This window comes from Podarcis vaucheri (assembly GCF_965113315.1).
Source record: "Podarcis vaucheri genome assembly, chromosome: Z".
NCBI classification, from domain to species: domain Eukaryota; kingdom Metazoa; phylum Chordata; class Lepidosauria; order Squamata; family Lacertidae; genus Podarcis; species Podarcis vaucheri.
In genome coordinates this window covers 35749310-35771499 of record NC_138758.1, presented here as the reverse complement: position 1 = coordinate 35771499, position 22190 = coordinate 35749310, and the positions used below count along the sequence as shown (strand labels likewise).

Sequence of the window (22190 nt, the reverse complement as noted above, 5' to 3'; positions counted from 1 at the left end):
TTTATATGTTTGTTTAATACACACGCACACCAGCTGGAAGAATCCTACTGAATCAGGCCAAGAGGAGCCCATCCAGTCCAGCATCTTGTTCTCACAGTGGCCAACCAGATGCCCTAAGCAGGACCTGAGCCCTGGCAACAACACTCTCCCCACTTGTGATTCCCAGGAACTGGTATTCAGGGGCAATGCTGCCTCTGATGGTGGCATTGACAGCCTTATCCTATCAATATCCCCAGTGACTAATGTGTGGACTTTTCAAGAACAACTTTCTGGCTACAGAAACACCTGCAGCGTTATTATTTTATTATTACAGATGGGTAGCCGTGTTGGTCTGCCATAGTCAAAATAAAAAAATTCCTTCCTGTAGCACCTTAAAGACCAACTAAGTTAGTTCTTGGTATAAGCTTTCGTGTGCATGCACACTTCTTCAGATATCTTGTTATTAAAGGGGATAAATGTAGTTTCTAGCTCTCTGCCCAAAAGGTATCTGTCAAGGAATGCATATCTATATTGCAGTGTGCTATCAGTGTTCAAGCAGGGGCAGGCCATGGTGTGAGCTTAGTCACTGCTGCCACGAACATGGTTGGTGAGAACAAGGGTTCCCAAACTTGCCTGTGAGCTTCATTCAGGTGGCTCATGCTGTGTCTATGAAGAATACCTACAATTTGAATTATAGATAGATTTGCCTAAGGTGACCAGCAAGTGCAGTTAATAATATTTAATACACAGCAATACCTTTACAGGTAGGCAGAGCTTTCCAAACTCTACTTTGTGTTCGTGCTGCTTTGCTTAGCCCTGTGTTAAAAAGGAGACCCGATTGCTGGCCTGTCAATCCACATTAAGGAGAATCAACTGACAATCAAAGAATCCCTGCACTGGGTTGTTTCCTCCATTTTATCAATACGATTTCCCAAAAATGCAGATAAGCACAGCCTTCTACCACATGTGAAAGTCAGATCCTATAGATTTAAATGAGGTTTCTTTGCTCTCTGCTGGCCAAGGCTATTATTGCCTCTCGTTCGGCTTAACCTTTAAAAGTATCTAGGCTGTGAAAGCTAAGCCTTCAGGATGATGCTAAGGCAGCATTTTACTGCTGCATTCAAAGCTTGGGCCCCAGCAGCTACTGTCCCACCATACACAATTGTGGCTTCCCCCAAGGAATTCTGGGAGCTATAGCTTATTAAGGTGCTGGGAGTTATTAAGAGATCTCCTAGTCTCCAGCCACAGCTACAATTCCTGGAGTTCCCTGAGAAGAACGATAGTAATAATAATAATAATAATAATAATAATAATAATAATTTATTATTTATACCCCGCCGATCTGGCTGGGTGTCCCCAGCCACTCTGGGCGGCTTCCATAAAAACCAAAAATATAGTAAAATATCACACGTTAAAAACTTCCCTGAACAGGGCTGCCTTAAGATGTCTTCTGAATATCAGGTAGTTGTTTATCGTTTTGACATCAGCTGGAAGGGCGTTCCACAGGGCGGGCGCCACTACCGAGAAGGCCCTCTGCCTGGTTCCCTGTAGCTTTGCTTCTCGCAATGAGGGAACCGCCAGAAGGCCCTCGGCGCTGGACCTCAGCGTCCGGGCAGAATGATGGGGGTGGAGACGCTCCTTCAGGTATACTGTACCGAGGCCGTTTAGGCCTTTAAAGGTCAGCACCAACACTTTGAATTGTGCTCGGAAACGTACTGGGAGCCAATGTAGGTCTTTCAAGACCGGTGTTATATGGTCTCGGCGGCCGCCCCCAGTCACCAGTCTAGCTGCCGTCTAGTTTCCGAGTCACCTTCAAAGGTAGCCCCACGTAGAGTGCATTGCAGTAGTCCAAGCGGGAGATAACCAGAGCATGCACCACTCTGGCGAGACAGTCCGCAGGCAGATAGGGTCTCAGCCTACGTACCAGATGGGGCTGGTAAACAGCTGCCCTGGACATAGATTTAACCTGTGCCTCCATGGACAGCTGTGAGTCCAAAATGACTCCCAGGCTGCGCACCTGGTCCTTCAGGGGCACAGTTACCCCATTCAGGACCAGGGAATCCTCCATACCTGCCCGCCTCCTGTCCCCCCAAAACAGTACTTCTGTCTTGTCAGGATTCAACCTCAATCTGTTAGCTGCCATCCATCTTCCAACCGCCTCCAGACACTCACGCAGGACCTTCACCGCCTTCACTGGTTCTGATTTAAAAGAGAGGTAGACTGCTCTGGGAATTTTAGCTCCCTCTGGGGAATAAGGGTTTTTCATAGCTATTCTCAACACCCTTAACTACATCTCCCAGAATTCCTTTGGGGAAGCCATTACTGTTTAAAGGGATATTAAAGGTAAATGGACCCCTGACCATTAGGTCCAGTCATGGCCCATTCTGGGGTTGCGGCGCTCATCTCGCTTTACTGGCCGAAGGAGCCGGCGTACAGCTTCTGGGTCATGTGGCCAGCATGACTAAGCTGCTTCTGGCGAACCAGAGCAGCGCACGGAAATGCCGTTTCCCTTCCCGCCAGAGCGGTACCTATTTATCTACTTGCACTTTGACGTGCTTTCGAACTGCTTGATCAGCAAGTCCTAGGCTCTGTGGTTTAACCCACAGCGCCACCCCCAGTGCGTTAAATGTATGGTGTGAGAATAGCCTTAAGATCAGGGGCCCAACAATCTCAGTATTGGCTATGGCAGAGAGAAGCCAACATAGGGCCCTGGCTGGGGATGACAGGAATTGGAGTCCAAAAAGATCTAGAGGGCATCACATTGGCTGGTCCTGGGTGACACTGTCAGCACTGTCCTGGAGATGTCAGGGGTTGAACCTGGACCTTCTCCATGCAAGACAGAAGCTTTACAACCAAGCTGTGGTCCTCTCATTAAATGCAAAGTAAGATTCTTATCATCCTAGTTCTGAATAAAAGGCTGAATTAAACAGGAAGCTGCCTTATACTGAGTCAGACCATCCAAGTCCATCTAAGTATTGTCAGCACTGGCTAATAACAGCTCTGCAGGGTTTCAGGCAGGGGACCTTCCTAGCCCTTCCTGGAGATTCCATTGGGGATTGAACTGGGAGCACAAAACAGGTGCTTACCACTGAGTTGAAGGCTCAAAACCTGAAATCGCAGAATAGCAAACCTCTATTAGAAAGAAGCAGCAGTAAACAAGTAGGCATTGGTTGGGGGTGGGAGGACCTTTTTACACTGGCTCTTCTTACATCACGGGGTCGTAGAATGCAGGAAAACAAGTTCTAGCAATCAGATCCTAGTAATCTGGTTGTCATTCTGCACCCTTTCCTGCTTGCAATTCTTTGGCAAAATACTATGAATTCTTCTTCTCGTTCTGGGAAGTAATATAATAGTTTTACCCAAAGAAGCCTCTCTTTTGGAGATTTATTAAGGGGAATGTTCCAAGAAAATTGGCAGGATTTGGGCTGTGCTGTTTGCAGAGCACTGCATGTTCCCCCGTCCTTGGTTTCTTCGCCCTTTGTTCGTCTTTTGAGGACAAGAGGCATTGGCGTGACTCACTGTTCTCCCCATTCCCCTGAGAGTAAATGCCATCAGAACTCCTAACAGCAAAAAAAGAAAAGGGAAAAGAAGAGGGAAAATACATCCTCAGCTCTTTCGGAATGGTCTCTGGTGTCCTGAGAACTGACAGGTAAGATTCCAACCAGCACTTTTCTGGCTCAGGGTTCCTGGCTTGCCACATTTATTTAAATTTATATATATTTTAAATGTTGTAAACAGCCATCAGCAAGATTATAATACACAACAGCAAAGGAAAGGAATGAAGGAGGCCAGGTCTGGAGAAGGAATCATTGCATATTGGACACAGAAGATCAAACAGAAGAGTGTAAAAGTGAACTATTAGGAAAGAGTACCCTGTCTCCCAAACATGAGGAACTCGGGAGCAGTGACATGCAAATATGCCAATTTCATGCTCTGTCAATTTCTCATTTTGTCCCATTTTAAATTCAGTTCTCCACATTCCCACATCAGTTTGTGACTTTAAAAAAAGTCATGAAAATTCATCAGCATTTTAGTGCAAATTTTTCCTAATACACCTTCAGAAAGTGAGTTCTCCTAATATATTGCATTTTGTTACGTAATTTTCAGTATTACAAGCATTGATATGTACACTTTAGCTTAATGTAATGCATTTTTGTAACACATTACTTAGGTGGATAACTTTGCTGCAAAATTCAGAGAAGGGTACATTTTAAAGGATGGCCAATTCTATGGGTCATCTACAGGTCCTAGGATTATTTGCAAGAAGCCATAACTGTTTAAAGTATTATAAATGTGCTTTATAAATTCATTATGTGGCCCATTTCTACTTCAAAATAAATCCCATCAAATTCACTGGGGCCGACTTCCCAGGGAAGTGGGGTTGGTATTGAAACCTATGGGTTGCATTTCATAAAGTTCTATTAAGAGCAGACCAACTGAAAATAGTAAATTAGTTATATCCACTCATTTAAATGTGTTGTAGCCACTGCTAGTCCTACTCAGAGCAGGCCCACTGGAAATAATTAACATGACAAAATTAGATCCATTTCATTTAAAAGGGTTCTACCCTTGAGTTGAACAGAGTTGGGTGCAACCCAGTAGGCCTCCTCTGAGTAAGACTAATATTGGGTACAACCCTAAGTCTACATTTTATATTATTTTTGGCATTACAGAAGCTGCTGCCTTTGATGCGCTTGCAAATTAGCCAGAATATAAAAGGCAGCTGCAGAAGCATCACTTAAATCTTTTTATAAACGTTTGCTTTCCAGCTTAAAAAAAAGAAGAAGTAGCAAAAGGATAATATGCTGATTCCATCTGGACTCTAGAGTCCAAAGAAAAGAATTCAAAGTCTGCCCAAGAGGCCCCTGAAATAATCATCCTGTACACAAATATATATATATATATATATCCGCCTGTGTCCTCATTGGCAATATCACATGGTCCTGGAAGGGATCACAGATACAAGCCGTGGAACATTAACTGTGGAGCCTCAACAAGATTGCACATTGACCACGCTTCCCTTACCTCCTGGCTGAACTTCTTTGCCTTCGATGGCATCCATAACCCAGGAACAGATCCATAAGGTAAGGAGGGAAATGCCAACAAGAAAAGGTGGATAAAAATGTGTGTGCCCTGATGAGTCGCTTTGAATTAGCAAAGCTTTCCACTGATTCCCCCACCCCCGCTAGCCACCCTCTGAAATTGGATTTAGCAATGATTAACTCAATGAATTTATCTCTTGTTTTTTTGTGTGCCCATATGGAGAGAGAAACATCCTGCCATGACTTGAAATATATTGTTGGCCTTTTGCATACCCTTTCTTTTGATCCTTCTCATTCATCTCCTGATCTTTCTCTTTATCCGTTGCCTCTCTTAAACTCTGAAAATCCGCCTCTCTTTATCCATAATCTCCTTGGGCAATGTGTTATCCAAAGTAAGCAGGCACTTCATTCCAGGGGGTTGTTGCTGCGATGGTGTTGCAGGTTAATTTTCTTTTCTTTTTCAATGTTGTTTTGAATTTTGTTTTATAATGCTTTTGTTTGTTGTTTAGTCATCTTAGTCGTGTTCGACTCTCCGTGACCCTATGAACCACAGCATGCCTTGGAAACTCTCACTTTCTTCTCAAAGCTTCTCCTTTTTTTATGTCCATGGAGTTTTCTTGGCAAAATACTGGAGTGGTTTGCCAGTTCCTTCTTCAATTTTTTTTTATAATGTACAGAACAATTATAACAGATGAAAATCAAAACCGTAAAATAGGCACATAGAATAAATACAGTTACTGAGCAGTTCAGTAACAAAGTCCAGGCCAAGAAAGAAAAAAGAATGGAAGTTGTCTTCACACACGAAGGAAGAATATATAACTGTTACTTGATTTTCAAGTAGAGTTCCCAATTTCCCAGGCTTGTAACGAAGGTTGCATTGAAAATAAGTGTTTAGCTGTAAAGGAATGCCAAATCATATAAAAAGATTCTAGACCCTGTCAAAATCTCAAATTATGTGCAATTTCCTTCACTATACCTGCATTCCTGAGTGGTATCAAGTGTCCAGTGTAAGATTTGGGGCTGTTTTCCATTGCGTTGCAATTACAGTTTGAGCTGCAAATACCATATATAAGACAAATCCTTACGAAAATAAATCTACATTGGTATCCTCAACAATTCAATGACATTAATTTTGGACAGCAAACAATAGTTCCTCTGGTAGTACTGATCATTTCTGTCAAAATTAAACAATTAAATAATTCTAAGTATCTTGAACCAACGTACATTCCCACCATAAATGTGTTGTGGTTTGATTTGATAGATAAGAAACAATGGCAAATTTGAATCAATAAAGCAGAAATCTCTCTTGATTTCTTGCTACTTCAGTGGGAACGTTTATCAGGCCATTACGTAGTCAGAGCCTAACATTATTATGAGAAGGATCACCTCTAAGTATGCTAGGAACTCAATTCTTCAGTTGAGAGAACCCTATACAGCACCACTGAAACCACAGATTTAGGGGTTTTATGGTTTTATTTATTTTATTTTATTTCAGTTTCAGGGGCCCCAGATCCCTCCCAGGGCTTAGAGCAGGGGTCGGCAACCTAAGGCCTATGGGCCACAAGCAGCCCATGGGGGTCATTTACCCGACCCATGGACCCCCACCGCCCACTTGGGGACCCCACCACCCGCTCGGTTGGCTGGCTCCCATGCGCCATGCTAAACCAGCACGGAGCAGAGTGGGGACGGCCTTCCGCGATGCTAGTCAGCTTCTCATTGGCTGCCGGAAGCTCCTGCAGCCAATGGGAAGCTGCACATGTCTCCTCTGCGCCAGAAGGAGAGCTGGAAATAGTGTTTGCACATGCGCGTGCTCGCACACACTCCGGCCCACTGTGGCGTCTGCAGGACCGTGAACTGGCCCAAGCCACAAAAACTTTGCTGACCCCTGGCTTAGAGCAAGGGAGAACAGCAGATGCTTTTGTGCAACAAATGAGTCATTGGAAGGAGTTAAGACTTATTGCTCAAAGACCTAGGGCCATCACCAGCTGTATCAGATGATTCATTGAAAAAGACTCCAACATAACTCTATGGAGCACTATGATTTGTAGTACTGTCCAGCAGGGAATAGGGCAGAAATTTGATTTGGTTCACATTTAAAGGAAACTTACCCTGATTTGCACTTTCAGAAACTATCTGTGAACTGAAATGCAGTCATCTTTTGAAATTTGTACTTCTCTGAATGTTGCAATGTTGCTTTTCAGCCAAGTCATGCGTAAAAATAATAATGCACATACTAGGGTATAGCATGCAGAAAAATAAACACCCAAGTAAAAATAAAATACCCCACCCCAAAATAATGCATTCTGTTAGAGGAAATGGCCTTCTTTGCCAAAATGTGTATAAATTGCATACAAAAATGTGTATGTTGGGGAGAGAGTCACATTGAAATGCTGATGAATTTCTGGGAGGACTTTTTGAAAAAGTAAATAAATCACAAACTGATATGGAAATATGGAGAAGAGGGGGGGAGGGGAGAGAAACTGAGCAAAAGTGAAAATGCCAGATTTGCCTATCTCTTGATTCTAGTCATTGTGGTGATGGTGATGGTAACAAGATGTCCTCCCTCCTACCCCCCCCCCAGTTCCGCCAAGATGGCTTCCTTGTTCTTGACCGGTTTTTCAGCTCTGAAGCGTGTGAGGCCATGAGGGCCCAGATCCAAAAGATCATTGCTGACATGGACGTGCCTCCTCACTGCCGTACAGAGTTTTCAACCCAGGAAGATGAACAGCTCCAGGCACAGGTGCAGAAACCAGCTTCAGTCACATCTCCCACCACAGAAACCACTGCAGCGTGGTTAAGAGTGCAGGCTAGTACCAGGGAGACCCCAGGGTTCAAATCCCCACTTCCCTGTAGCTAGATTCGGTTTCATTTATTTGTTTCTAATCCTTAGGCAGTGTGAGCTGTATCTGTATGACAACCAGCTTTAAAAAAGAAAAGAAAAGAATAAGATTTTTTTATTTGTTTTATTGCTTGCTGTTTGCATCCCTGGGCTCCTTTGAGAAGAAGGATGGGATATATATTTAATAAAGGAATAAGTAACATGAAGTAACATGGCACCTCTATTTTGCTATTTGCATTTTTTTAGGACAATATATTGTTGATGACAGTAATAATAATGATTTGCTTCCAACAACTTACACTTTTTCCCGTCTTTCCTTTTTCACTATGCCAACCTCTTTTTGGGGACAGATGCAGGTAAACCCCTTTTTTTGCCATGCAGACAGGATAATGGTCCGTTGCTGCAGAGTAACTCAGAAGAGCAGCCTACCCCTCAGCCCCAGCTTTTTGAACTATTAAGAGCCAGGGTGGCAGAGCAGTTGCTCTGTTGGATAGGAACCAGGGGGAGAGTTCGAATCCTTTCTCAGCCACACAGCTTGCTAGACAACTGTGGGCCTGTTGCAATCTCTCAACCTACCTTAGAAGGGTTGCTGTGAAAGTTACCTTATTTTTCGCTCTATAGGATGCACCCGACCATAGGAAGCACCTTGTTTTAGAGGGGGAGAACAAGAAAAAAAAATCCCCCTCTCTGTGCAGTGCCCCTTTAGCGAAGCGGCAGGAGAAACGGAACCCCTTCCATTTCTTCTCCCGCTTAGCTGAAGGGGTGCTGTGCCTTAGCTGAAGGGGCACCTACCCTTCAGCGAAAGGAACCCGAAGCCTCTGGAGCACTGCTCCAGAGGCTTCAGGCGCTATCTTTGAAGCCTGAAGACCGAGAGGGGTTGGTGCGCACTGACCCCTCTCACTCTCCAGGCTTCAGTGACGGCAACCCAAAGCCTCCGGAGCGTGGCAGGAGCGTTCCCACTGCGCTTCGAAGGCTTCGCGTTGCTGTCGCTGAAGCCAAAGAGCCTGCATTCACTCCATAAGATGCACACACATTTCCCCTTAATTTTTGGAGGGGAAAGTGCGTCTTATAGAGCAAAAAATACGGTAAATGGTTTGAGACAGTGTCATTGTGTGCTCCCCTTATCTCTTAGGAGGAATATGGGATAAAAATATTATATTATTGAAGTAAAAACAATGCACTCACTTCTGTGCATGGATGTACACTTGTGCAACAAAACTCCCCCCCTTCTTCTCCCCTCAGCAGCTTCCCCAGTCAGTTCTGTAGGGTTGAAGGAACCCCATAACATATTTAGGGGGTGCATGAGGTGGGGAGAGGTGTGGAAGTTCCATTGCACAAGCATAAATCCTTGCACTGGTGGAAAGAGTTAGCGCTGCGTTGGAGACAACCAGATATATATTATAGAAGAATGCCTTTATCTAACTGAATAAAATTCCAGTGCCAATTCCAGTGTGTTGTAACTGACATGAGTTATCCAAATAACAGGATATTATAGGCATATTCAATTTCTCATTAATTTGGAAGCTACAGTTTAGTACGAGGGACGCGGGTGGCGCTGTGGGTTAAACCACAGAGCCTAGGACTTGCTGATCAGAAGGTTGGCAGTTCGAATCCCCGCGACGGGGTGAGCTCCCGTTGCTTGGTCCCAGCTCCTGCCCACCTAGCAGTTCGAAAGCACAAAGTGCAAGTAGATAAATAGGTACCGCTCTGGCAGGAAGGTAAACGGTGTTCCATGCGCTGCTCTGGTTTGCCAGAAGCGGCTTAGTCATGCTGGCCACATGACCCAGAAGCTGAACGCCGGCTCCCTTGGCCAATAAAGCAAGATGAGAGCCGCAACTCCAGAGTTGGTCACAACTGGACCTAATGGTCAGGGGTCCCTTTACCTTTACCTTTACAGTTTAGTACACAGGGCTTACTTCTGAGTGAACACATATAGGATTAAACCATGACATGTTAAGTTTGTACAGTCTCAAAGAAAGAGGAAGGGCCATAGCTCAGCAGCAGAACACCTGCCTTGCATGTAGAAGGTCCCAGGTTCAATCCCCAATGGCATCTCCAGGTAGGCCTGGGAGAGACGCCTGCTGGTCTGTGTAGAGCATACTGAGCTAGATGGATGAATGGGTTGACTTTGTTTAATGGCAGTTTCCTAAGTCTTAAAGAATGGGTTATAGCTCTGTAGCTAAAGGGGCCACATGACTTCATTGCAAACAACATTTTTATTAGCTTATCATCATTTCTATATTGAACTTCTTACCAATTTTATTATTTGTATTTGATTTAAGGAAGAAGCACCGTACAAACTGCACAAAATATTTAAATAAGCAGCCTCAGTATTCATTGTGAGATGATAATATTTTTATTTTGGCCTCCAACAGGGCAGCGCGGAATATTTCCTAACCAGCGGAGACAAAATCAGATTCTTTTTTGAAAAAGGTGTTTTTGACAGAAAAGGTAAGCATTTTCTAATTTTTTAAAAAAGAAATCTAGACTTAAAAAAAATAAAGTTAAAATAATAATCCAGAAGAAAAAAGTACAAACCCCTCAATATACTCCACATTTAATTAGATGTTATAACATAAAGCAGCCTGATACAGGAAGAGGAGAAAGCAAATGTTATGATGAATACCAAATAAAGCCACATTTCATTGGGACGTGCCACCCCCATGATTGGCCTATCATATAAGTAGCAAATGACTCCAAAATGAAGGTGAAATCACAGGTACCTTTAATATATGACAATTTCTCAGAAATGAGAATAAACATTACTCTGTGGAAGCAAATGTTTAATGAAAAACCAAAGGACTCCTTTCAGTCCTGTGATACAGCCAAACTATTTTGGGAGTGGGGATGGGGTCAGCTTTTGCTCCCCCCCTAAAATTTTATGAAGGTTTTTTCATAATACAGTACAATAAAAAACAAACTAATCTAAACAAAAACAGAAACTGAAAAAAGAAAGGAAAATGCAGAGTCCTGTCTCAAAGGCATAGCTGTCAACGTTTTCCTTTTTTTAAGGGATATTCCCTTACAGTGGTACCTCCGGTTGCATACGCTTTAGGTTACAGACTCCGCCAACCCAGAAATATTATCTCACGTTAAGAACTTTGCTTCAGGATGAGAACAGAAATCATGCTCCGACGGTGCAGCAGCAGCAGGAGACTCCATTAGCTAAAGTAGTGCTTCAGGTTAAGAACAGTTTCAGGTTAAGTACAGACCTCCAGAATGAATTAAGTACTTAACCTGAGGTACCACTGTATTCCGAATAGGATTCCATGCAAGAAAAGGGAAAAGTTGACAGGTAGCTCAAAGGTAGCTCTGACCCCTTGTCACCCACAGAAAGGGGTGGACCCTTCAATCTCTCACCTGAGAGCTCCCCTTTCTTCTCCCAGCCTCTCACCTTGGGAGATCCTCCCTTGCCTGCCTCACACACAGGGTCCTTCAGCTAGTCATCACCTTCATGAGTGTATAATCCCAGAGGAGAGGACACCAAACAAAAAATAAAGACAGAATAAAGAAGATAAAAGGAAGTGAGAAATAGAAGGGGGGGGGGAGGAGAGAAAAAAGAAATTAAAAGAGCATCTGATTTTCCATCTGTCAGTTACATACATTTCTTCCTTAGAGGGTCGTGCAAACCGTTATAATTAATAATGCTTTTTGTAGGATGGGGGGAGTGGGGATGAGTTGATGGAACCAAAGGTGGCAGTTGCTGAAAAAGTTTGGGAACTTTTCCTAAACTGATCTAAACTGATATAACCAGTGCTTTTTTTCTGGGGGTACGCAGGGGTATGGTTACTCCTAAACATTTTGTGAATTTAAGTTTGGCCTCATTAAGAGGCAGAATTTCAATATGAGTAGTAAAATGTGAGTACCCCTAAACATTTATTTATTTTTTAGAAAAAAAGCACTGTGCTATGTGATTTATGTTGAATTCAACATTTTTCTTTCCTAGGAGATTTTCTTGTTCCAAAGGAAAAAGCTGTTAATAAAATTGGCCATGGTAAGTATTAAAGACAGCAGTGTATGAAAATGATACACACTTGGCAGTCCATTTCTCCATAAAGCATGTTGCAAAAAGCATTTTGCAAAAGCCAAGCCACGGACCCCTACTTTTGAAAATTTTGATAACTCTGTGGTAGTTACCTGTGCAAAGAATTTTTTTAAAGAAAATGTGGGGTAGCCCCTAATAAGAAAAGGATTTTAGGTGTACTAAAAAACAGACCATAAAATTTGTGATATTACCACAACTTGTCTATCCACAGAAAGTAGGAACAACTTGTCGCCATTGTTTCATTACAACTGATTTTTTTAAAAAAGCAATTGTGTCCCTAACTTGCAAGTGCCCTATATGCAGAAAGCTTTTTATATGAGTATTCACACATGCTATTCCTTCCTTGTAATCTGAGACCGTACATCTTAGCAAAACTTTGCAACATAGGGTTCTGCTAAGTAAGGGATCTTGCACCTTCAAGACATAGGTGAAGGCTTGGTCAGGGCTTGATAACACATTGGTGAAGACTGAGTAGAAAACAACTGGGATTTTGTAATGTTGGTAATCCTATTGTTCTAGGACCAATCAGACTGCTGCTTTATGGATCCTATTCAACTCAGTACATAACACCTGGTCTGCAGGTTTTGCCTTCCCCTTAAGAATTGTCAAAACTTTGGTGGTTTTAGGTCTTGGGCAGAATCCTTTAGTCCATCGATGGAATGGAGGGGTAGTGTGGTAACGCACCCCTCCTGCGGCAGTGTTGCAGGGCCCTGTTAGAGGGGGTTTGAGAGGGGAGCCACTGACCATAAGCACTTTCTATGTAGAGGGTCAAACTCCCCTCAGCAACTTGAAAAGGGGAGGGCAGCTGTGTAAACGCACGTTTTGCAGTGTCCCTCATATTCCTGACTGACCCTGCCTAGCCACAGATCCTAGCTAGGGGGCTGAGAGGGATACATGCCCAATGCCTAAGCCAAGGTTTTACTACATCTGAAATTAATAAAGTTGTAGCCAATTTAATCCCATATCTACACTGTCTTGTGTCTTTATTGATTTGGGGCCTGGCTTCTGGGGAGCTGGGTCTGCTCCTGGGGACTCAAGAAGCAGCCGAGATAAATTCCAGTCACCGTGATGTATCAGCATATACCGGTATATAGCTGCTGATATATCACAATGTGAATGGGAATGGGATGCAGGTAGCGCTGTGGGTTAAACCACAGAGCCTAGGGCTTGCCCATCAGAAGGTTGGCGGTTCGAATCCCCGCGACGGGGTGAGCTCCCATTGCTCTGTCCCTGCTCCTGCCAACCTAGCAGTTCGAAAGCACGTCAGAGTGCAAGTAGATAAATAGGTACTGCTCCAGTGGGAAGGCGTTTCTGCGCGCTGCTCTGGTTCACTAGAAGCAGCTTAGTCATGCTGGCCACATGACCCGGAAGCTGTACGCCAGTTCCCTCAGCCAGTAAAGCGAGATGAGCGCCGCAACCCCAGAGTCGTCCGCAACTGGACCTAATGGTTGGGGGTCTCTTTACTTTCACCTTTATATCACAATGTTGAAAAAGAAAGTATTGCCCAGCCCTAAATCATCAGAGCTGTTGTGCTAATCATAGTGGCAATTTGCTTAGCTATTTCCCCTGTGGGACTTCCAAGAGGAGACATGAATCCCACACTCATAAGGCAAGATTCACTGAAAACCCTACCTACAAGCAGTGGGAAAGTCCTCTAAACTTGATAGTTCTTGAAAGCAATTAGAAGTCATTTTCAGTTTAGAGGTAGATAACAAGGGGAAGGAATCGCTTACATTTTAAAAAATGATAATAAGGATTTGAGCTGTTTGCACTCCTTCTCTCCCCTCTAATCGCAAGAGCCCATAGGAACTGTGTCAGAGGTTTGTGCCCAATCCCAGCTCACCTGCTGTCTAGCAACTTTTCCACAAGTTTTTCCCCTGCCAGCAAGCAGGCATTGGTCATGAGCAGAGGCTGGGTGATCTGTGGAAGGCTTTCACTGCACAAATTAAGTGAGCCCCTGGCAGCAGATGGAGTCGCAGACTCCCGGGGTGTGTTCTGCGGACCCCCAGGGGTCCCCGGACCCCTAATTGGGAGCCACTGGTGTGGACAATACTGAGCTAAATGAACCCAAATGGCCTCCTTCACTAGAAGACAGCTTCCTATGTTCTGCAAATGTGTGCCTCATTTCAAACTGAATCATCTGGATGTCAGGCCCCAAAACTCATCAGCACACTTACCTGGTAACGCATTCCATTAAAATATCGGTAAGTGTGATTTAGCTCTTAAGTAAAGATGCATAGGATTGCGCTTTCATTGATGGACCCCCTTCATTGCTGTTTTTAAAAAGGGTATAGGGATGTCCCTTTCCCTTGATCAGGAAGGTGATTGGATGAGATACAGTAAGTTGCAACAGCAAAAAAGCAGGGACAATTTCTACTTGCTTATCTCTTTCCCCACTCTTTTGCAGCGTTGCATGCATATGATTCCACCTTCAAGCAGATCACTCACTCCTCAGAGGTGCAGGTGAGTTCGAGTGCCCACCGAAAGCCCCAAGTCCATTTAGACCACATTTCCACCATGCATTCAAAGCCCCCCTTATACCCCTTTTAACAGTCATGGCTTCCTCCAGCAAATCCTGGTAGCTGTGTTCAGGGTTCTGAGATTCATTAGATCATCCCTCATTCCTTTCCCAAAGCTATAGTTCCTTGAGAAGAGTGGTGGATGGTCCAGGCACTCTGGGAACTGCAGCTGTGTGCATAGAACAAGGGAGTTTTCTAGCAACTCTCAGCACGCTGAACAAACTGCACCAAAAACCATGGCAACAGCAGTTACAAGGGTGCTGAGAGTTGTTAGGAGACCCCTATTTTGCACAGAGAGCTACAATTCTCAGAGCAGTTTAACAATCCATCCCTCTTCCCAGGGAACTCTGGGATTTCTTGCTGGGGGTGGGGGAGATAGGGGGTCTCCTAACAACTCTCAGCACCCTTAACTAACTACAGCTCCCAGGATTCTTTACAGTAAGATGACTGTTTAAAGGGGCACTGTACGGTGTGTATGTGACTTTGGAAAGAACAATATGGGGAATTATTGGTTCATACTCTTTCTGCTCCCAGGTTCACAATAGCCTTATTTTGAAAGGAACTGAGCTACTGGTATGACAAAATCTGGCATGTAGCTTTGCTGGATAAACTTTCCCACCAATGACAGGTGATGAGAGGACAATGGGAAAGTGACCAGTTTTCGGCCATCTGGTTTCCATTGGTTGAATATGCTAATACACTGGAAAATGACTAAGGGCCCAATGATGTACAAATAGGTGTAACTGCTCCAAACCTTCAGTGGAAAACTATATCCTCTTTACATTTGACTGTAAGGAATCTCCTACTCTGAAAAATTTTAACAGAAGGGGAAGAAAGCATTTAAATAATTTAATTACTGCCTCTGACAGCTTCCTTTACATGACTTGCATTGTTATAGTCCAGTGGTTCCCAAAGTGGGCAGTGGAGCCACCTGGGGGAGTGCAAAGAGACAAGGGGGTGGCAGGGGGGCGCTGGAGGTGTAAACAGCTTCGAAGAGCTGGCACCACTGCATCAAGTCCTTCAATTTTGTTGAATTAATGAAACTAAATAGCTTTAATTGGGTTTCAAATAAATGTGCAATTAATTGTTACTGTTTTGAATTTTATTGTGCTATTATCTTCCTTAGTGGGTTCTGCAGACTGCTAATCTGAAACATGCTTTTGGGGGCATAGTGTAGGGAACACCAGGGATGAGTTTATGGAACCAAGGGGGCAGTGGCCCCCCCAAATTTGGGAACCACTGGTCTAGTCCACACTGCACCTGGAATCACACTGTGCAAAGTCTGGACCTGGACACACTGGCGGAGGAAGAGGAGTGTGCGGGGAGTGCACCACCCCCAGCAGCATGATCCCGGTGGGGTGCCATTGCGGCTGCCACCAGGCTGCGTGTCCCGCCCCTGGGATTTGTGCCAGCCCCGCCCCCACCTGCTCTCCGCCCCCCAGTGCTAGAGCATGAAGCTTCGCCACTGTCTTGACCCTGCACTCATACATCTGAGGTTCCTTCTTTGGGTGCCTCCTCCATGAGGTCTGGAGAGTGGCAACACGAGAACAGGCATTTTCTGTGGTGGCTCCGTGTTTGTGGAATGCTTCCCAAAGGGAGACGCACCTGGTGTCATCATTACATATCTTTAGGTGCTAGGCAAAAACATTTTTTTTCCAAACAGGTGTTCAGCTGATTAACATCCTATGGCTTTTTAAGCGTAGTGTTTTTTTGAGAGGGTATTGGTTTTTCTTTTTGTGTTCTCATTTTGTATTTTTCTGTTGTGAACCGCCTTGGGATCTGTGGATGAAGTACAGTATACAAATTGTAATAGTAATAATAAGGTATGGGTCCTGTTTCTTTCCATCAGGCATGGAGGGTTGTTTTTGGTAAGGACATGTTCACTTACCTGTCTTACTATCTTTTTTTCTGTATACTTTACTTCCCTTTTGCAATATGCAAAACTTCATAAATGACTATATGAGAAGGAATGAAGTTCTCAAGCTCCAAAGGGAGAGATGTGCCTTTGTTTGTTTGATTGATTATATGTCTGGCCCATAAATATAATATGAAGAGTTGAAGAATATTTACACATTATAGCCATTAAAACCAAATCACATTTTAAAAACTATTTCTGATTGTTAATACTCTCATTTCAAAAGCCACTGTTTGTGTGAATGTATAATGGAGTTGGAGCCAATGAAGTTGGAGCCATTACAATGGACCTCAGTTAGTCATGCCCATTGATTTCAATGGGTATACACTGAGAGCCCCTATGTTTTGTTACCTGCTCCTTTGTAGTTAGCTAGCTTAACAAGCCTGCTTCATAAACTATGGTTTGAATGTGGCATATTTTGAAACTGACCATTGTAAAAAAGCCACAGCTGCAAGCAGAGTTTAACAGAAACTGAAAGTAAGTTCCCAAAAATCTCCTTCTGGCTATGTGGAACTAAGTGGTGTGTAGGCACAAACCTGAGGGTAGTTATAGCTTGCACATGTCATGACAAACCATATTTCACCATGATGTGTGAACTACTATTTTTATCTAATCTCGTGCACATTTTGGGATATTTTTCAGGTACTGGCAAGAAAACTGGGCTTTGAAAACCCAGTGGTGGTGCAAAGCATGTACATATTCAAGGTATGGTAACCTCTGCTTAGTAACTGAATGAATGAATTAAATGCATTAATAGGACAATCTTTTTGTCGTTTCCTCCTCAATAAAATGGTGTCCCCCCCCCTTGTTTTCTAGCAACCTGGCATTGGCGGTGAAGGTGAGGTTCATACTCTGCCTATTTCTTCAATGAAAGTAGTTCTGAATAAAGGGCTGGATTAAACAGGAACAGAAGAAAGTCAGACTATTGGTCCATCTAGCTCAGTATTGTCTGCACTGACTGGAGGTAGCTCTCCAAGGTTTCTGGTAGGGAACAGTACCAGCCCTACATGGAGTTTCCATCAGGGATTGAACCTGTGACCTTCTTCCCTGGCCCTTCCCTCCAAATTAAAGTCCCAGACCGCATTATTCTAAATAAAGGAAATAAGCTGTTTTATACTGAGTTAGACCATTGAGCTATCTGGCTCAGTACAGTCTACACTGGCTGGCACCACCACCACAAAGATTTCAGACTGGGGTCGTTCTCAGTCCTATGTGGAGATGCTGGGGACTGAACACTCCTTCCTGTGTTGCACCACTCTCTGGCCAAGCTGAGTGCCCTTCTTGAATGCTTTTGGAGGGCACACACGCACTTTGATCGTGTATTTTACTTTTCTATGTTTATATACAAACTAGGTTACTGTGCAAAGCTAAAATTTACTCCACCGACTTCTGCATCTGTCCCTGACCACTCCTTGCATATGGTGCCCAAAAGGTTTGTCCAGAATAGAACGTAGTGCTCTCTTCTCTTGGGAGTAGATGGACTTTTTATCTGATGTAGCAAGGCTCTTCTTATATATAGGCTTTTGGTTGTTTGGCCAAAGATTGATTCTGGTGAGGGGCACATACACAGCTCCTGATAATCTGGTTTCAGTGTAAATCAGTGTTTCCCAAACTTGTCTCTCCAGCTGTTTTTGGACTACAACTCCCATCATCTGTAGCTAGCAAGGCCAGTGGTCAGGGATGATGGGAACTGTAGTCCAAAAACAGCTGGAGACACACGTTTGTGAAACCCTGATCTATACTAAGAAAGAGAGCCAGTGTAGTGTAGTGGCTAGAGTGTCAGACTAGGGCCTGGGAGAGAGCAGTGTTCAATTCCCCCACTCAGCCATGTAGCTCACTGGGTGTGACCTTGGGCCAGTCACGGCCTCACAGGCAACCTACCTCGCAGGGTTGTTGGAGGGGATGAAGTGAGGAGAACTGTGTACTTTACCTTGGAGAAAAAGGTGAGTTATAAATGCAGCAAATAAATAAATGAATAAATAAATAAATGCAAGCACATCTCTTGTTACCTGCTGTCACTAACAAGCCAAGGATATAATAGACCAGTGGCATGGTTAATAGCGAGTGCTGAACTCTTGCACTGCTTTGAGGCTGCAATTCAAGTCAGCAGTGTCCCTCTGCAGTATTACTGTCAATGATAATGTTACAGTCAAGGGAAGGGCAAGTCCATGGAAGAGGAAGGACGGGAAGTTGTTTACTTTGCAGGAAAGCCCATTTTGCCTTTTCTACCAAGACATCTATGCAAGATGTCCATGGATTCTGAAAAGGTTTAAAGTGAACATTGCATGCAGAAGTTTCCCTGGTTCAGGCTAGGAAAAGCCCCCTGCCTGGAATCTGGAGGGCCATTGCTGCCAGTAAGTTTGAATAATACTGAGATAGATGGACCAATTATATGACTTATAGAATTACAGAATCATGGAACAGTAGGGTTGGCAGGGCCCTCAGGGTCATGTAGCCCAGCTCCCTGCAATGCAGTAATCCCAACTACAGCATTCCTTACAGATGACCATACAACCACTGCTTGAAAACCTCCAGTGAAGGAGAGTCTACTACCTCCCGAGGGAGTTTGTTCCATTGTCAAACATCTCTTACTACCAGAAAGTTCTTCCTGGTGTTTAGCCAGAATCTCCTTTCTTGACTAAATGAGGGTTGGAGAAAACTTTTGTTTAGTGTGACATTCGAGCCAGCTGTTTGCATCTGTGCGATCTGTTGCTTCCAGTGACGCCACATCAGGATGCCACCTTTCTACATACGGAACCTTTGGGGCGAGTGATCGGCCTCTGGATCGCCCTGGAAAACGCCACCCTAGAGAATGGCTGTTTGTGGTTCATCCCTGGCTCTCACACAAGTAAGAAAATAGTAGCATGGCATTTGATTTGATGGGAAAGCAACTGCAGACCCACAACATCTGGTTGGCGCCACATTGGCTGCCCTTGCTACAGCTTCATTTGGCACAACAGTGGTACATTTGTCCCGTGCCCCCAGCTCTGTTACTGTCCTTCAGTGGCTCTTCTGCCTATCCTGTCCTGAGCAGCTTTCTCCTCTTGCAGGCTGGTTGCTTGGCCCCTCCCTCCTCATCAGCAAAAGAGCACTGCTAATGAGAGAGTACAGGCATGAGTGGGGCGAGTGGGATGCTTGAAAACCCACCAAAGGAGAGAGCTGGGCATTGGATGTTTCAATGCCCTGCCTTTTGATTGGCAGGCCAGCACAGGGACACAAAGTGGAAGTATGGCTTGGAGGCGGCAACCTTTTGAGGGATGTGGCAGAGCTGACCTGCCAGGTTGGAGAGAGGCTGTGATGCAGACCAGGACCAACAGAGACAGGATGAACAGCCAACCAGCCAGTGGGTGGGGAGGACTTAGTGGGACCTCTGTCTGCAGCTCTGCAGAACAGGTTGACTGCCCCTGGACATGGAGGCTGTGCTGTTGGCTGCCCTGTTTGACAGGCAGGGCGGTGTGTAGCCATATGCTACGGATTGCAAATTGGCCTAGAATTATGATGATGATGATGATGATTCTACGTTGCTTTTTTATATTGACAGGGACTCAATCTCCCCACAATCTAACAATTGTGTATTTAATTATATATACAGTCATACCTCGGGATGAATACGCTTCAGGTTAAGCATTTTCGGGTTGCGCTCTGTGGCGACCCGGAAGTAATGGAACGCATTACTTCTGGGTTTCGCCGCTCATGCAGACGCTCAAAATGACGTCACACGAATGCGCGGAAGCGGCAGTCGCGCGTTACGTTCACTTCAGGATGCGAATGGGGCTCCGGAACGGATCCCGTTCGAATCCAGAGGTACCACTGTATATTAAATTTATTAATTGTATTAAATAATATTAACTATATTATAAACACTTTAATTTACAACATGGAAATTTAAATCAGTGTGTGGCCGGCAGGTTGTGTGTCCAACTACTATTGCAGCCCACTTGGTCTGAGAGGCTGGACCACCTTGGCCTAGAGTATTGCTTTACTTGGAGAGATCTTGCCAGGGCATCTGTGTACAAGACACAAGTCTGTCAACATGTCCTCCTTGGCACTTTCTGTGGCATCCTTCATGTTTCCAACGTGCTGTTTTATAGGTGGGATCACTCGGCGTATGGTTCGTACTCCCCCAGGCACAATCCCCTGCACAAAGTTTGTTGGCTCTGAGCAGACGTACGATGACAGGCAATTCATCCCAGTGCCTGTTGAGAAAGGTAAACTTGACAACAAGGGTAAACATTAAGAGGAATATAGATATTAACTGCTGGGCATCATGCCACGAACACAGTGTAGAGAAGACAGGGGGTGTTCAGGTAAGCGTCTCACTCTCCTTTCTTTGCTACACAACAAAGGTTACCTCAGGTTTTGATTCAGATCCAATAGACAATAGTAGGCTAGGGGGAATGGTAATGGGATTGGTGATTTGTCTTTGCAAATTCATGCACTCGCTTGGTATGACGGTGTGTTGCTTTTAAATCACAAAATAGGTGGCCTCATTCTGATCCATGGTGAGGTTGTCCACAAAAGCGAGCCGAACCTCTCCGAAAAGTCCCGCCATGTCTACACTTTCCATATCATGGAGGCCAAGGACACGGCTTGGAGCCCAGAGAACTGGTAGGAAGGAGGCTGTAGATCAGAGAACACTTTGCAATATAAAAGGGACCTTGGGGGTGATCAGTTGCTAAGCACTATGCACTTGCCCCCACCACAATAGCTTTCAAATCTTAGGAGAAGGGCTGCAGCTCAGTGGCAGAGCATCTGCTTTGCATGCGGAAGTTTCAGAGGTTCAATCCTCAGTAGCATCTCCAGGTAAGGTGGGGGGAAGACCTCCCAGCCTGAAACCTTGGAAAGCTGTTGAGAGTCAGCACAGACCATCCTGAGCCAGATGGACCAAGGGTCTGACTCAGTATAAAGAAGCTTCCTATATTCCTATGTAAGCCGGCCCTTTTCCTAGGAGGTTGCCCAGAAGGGAATGTGCTCATTGGGTCGAAAAAGGTTCCCTACCCCCACCTTCCTTTGGGAGATTTAATTTCCATGCATGTTGTGCTCTAGTTAATCTGTTAGTATTCTATGTTCCAACATACCATACCTTTTTTTGTCTTCTAGGCTTCAGCCAACCCCTGAGTTGCCTTTCCCCTCTTTGTACACACAAAACTAACAACTGGAGTGCAAGGTGGCGACTGACCAGCCCATGCCTTGGAGTTCACTGCTAGCTACTTTACCTTTTTTAAAAATCTAGCTTTGTGATTTCTTGTTTCCAGTCTCGTCTCATCTTTAACGTGGAAGATTCCTCTTCTGGGCAGGATGGGAGAATCAGAGTCAGTGCGGTCCTTAGTGCTAGACTGGGGAAGACCCAGGTTCTAATCTCCACTTGGGCCAATCACATACACTCTCAGCTTAGCCTACCTCACAGGGATGTTGTGAAGATAAAAGGATGGGTATGTGTGGCAGGGAGGAGAGAACCACATACTGTGGAGTTGTATCCAATGGTAGTCCAACTAGCCTAGATCTACTGGGTTGTATCCAATGAAGTTCTACTCAGAGTAGGCCCATGGAATTTAATTGACCTAAGCTAGTCATTTTCATTCATTTAAAAGGCCAGGACAATAGAAGGCATTAAAATGGATGAAAGTGATGAACAGAGGTATTCATTTCATTGGCTCTCCTCTGAGTAGAACTTTGTCAGAGACAACTCTCTGCCTTTTATTCCTTGGAGGAAGCCTGGGATACAAATGTAATAAGTAAGTAAGATTTGTATAAATGATGGAATATAATTACACTAAATAGACTCGCAGCACCAAATAAATCTTAAATGTGTAGGAATATTCTGTGTTTTCCCTGTTTTACAGTGTTGCTT

At 44.4% G+C, this 22190-nt stretch overlaps 1 protein-coding gene and 1 long non-coding RNA gene across 4 annotated transcripts; one reads left to right on the top strand and one right to left on the bottom strand.

Moving 5' to 3' along the window:
* Positions 1 to 456: 456 nt before the first annotated feature.
* Positions 457 to 5110, bottom strand: LOC309523934. The gene is made up of 3 exons (XR_014215688.1): positions 5005 to 5110; positions 3339 to 3539; positions 457 to 658 (listed from the first exon to the last, which is right to left on the bottom strand). It is a non-coding gene; the product is annotated as an uncharacterized lncRNA (long non-coding RNA).
* On the top strand, positions 3478 to 22156 carry PHYHD1 (phytanoyl-CoA dioxygenase domain containing 1). Of its 3 annotated transcripts, XM_082208184.1 has the most exons (12): positions 3478 to 3628; positions 4749 to 5063; positions 7603 to 7761; positions 10236 to 10311; positions 11807 to 11854; positions 14313 to 14368; positions 16982 to 17044; positions 17156 to 17177; positions 19059 to 19187; positions 20431 to 20547; positions 20821 to 20947; positions 21440 to 22156. In XM_082208184.1, the coding sequence occupies exons 2-12, from the start codon at positions 5031 to 5033 to the stop codon at positions 21489 to 21491; spliced, it is 882 nt and encodes a 293-aa protein (XP_082064310.1). In that variant the 5' UTR covers positions 3478 to 3628; positions 4749 to 5030; the 3' UTR covers positions 21492 to 22156. The 3 variants fall into 3 exon arrangements, with proteins under 3 accessions (XP_082064310.1, XP_082064312.1, XP_082064311.1); XM_082208186.1 differs by lacking the exon at positions 7603 to 7761; XM_082208185.1 differs by lacking the exon at positions 4749 to 5063 and having other exon boundaries at positions 3479 to 3628.
* Positions 22157 to 22190: the final 34 nt, after the last annotated feature.

What these genes read in the sequence shown, in the direction of transcription:
- PHYHD1 (XM_082208184.1), top strand. Translation starts at nt 5,031, where the DNA reads ATGGCATCCATAACCCAGGAACAGATCCATAAG. An exon ending in AAAGCATGTACATATTCAAG is followed by an intron (nt 17,045 to 17,155) that starts GTATGGTAACCT and finishes CTTGTTTTCTAG; the next exon opens with CAACCTGGCATTGGCGGTGA. An exon ending in CCCAGTGCCTGTTGAGAAAG is followed by an intron (nt 20,548 to 20,820) that starts GTAAACTTGACA and finishes ATCACAAAATAG; the next exon opens with GTGGCCTCATTCTGATCCAT.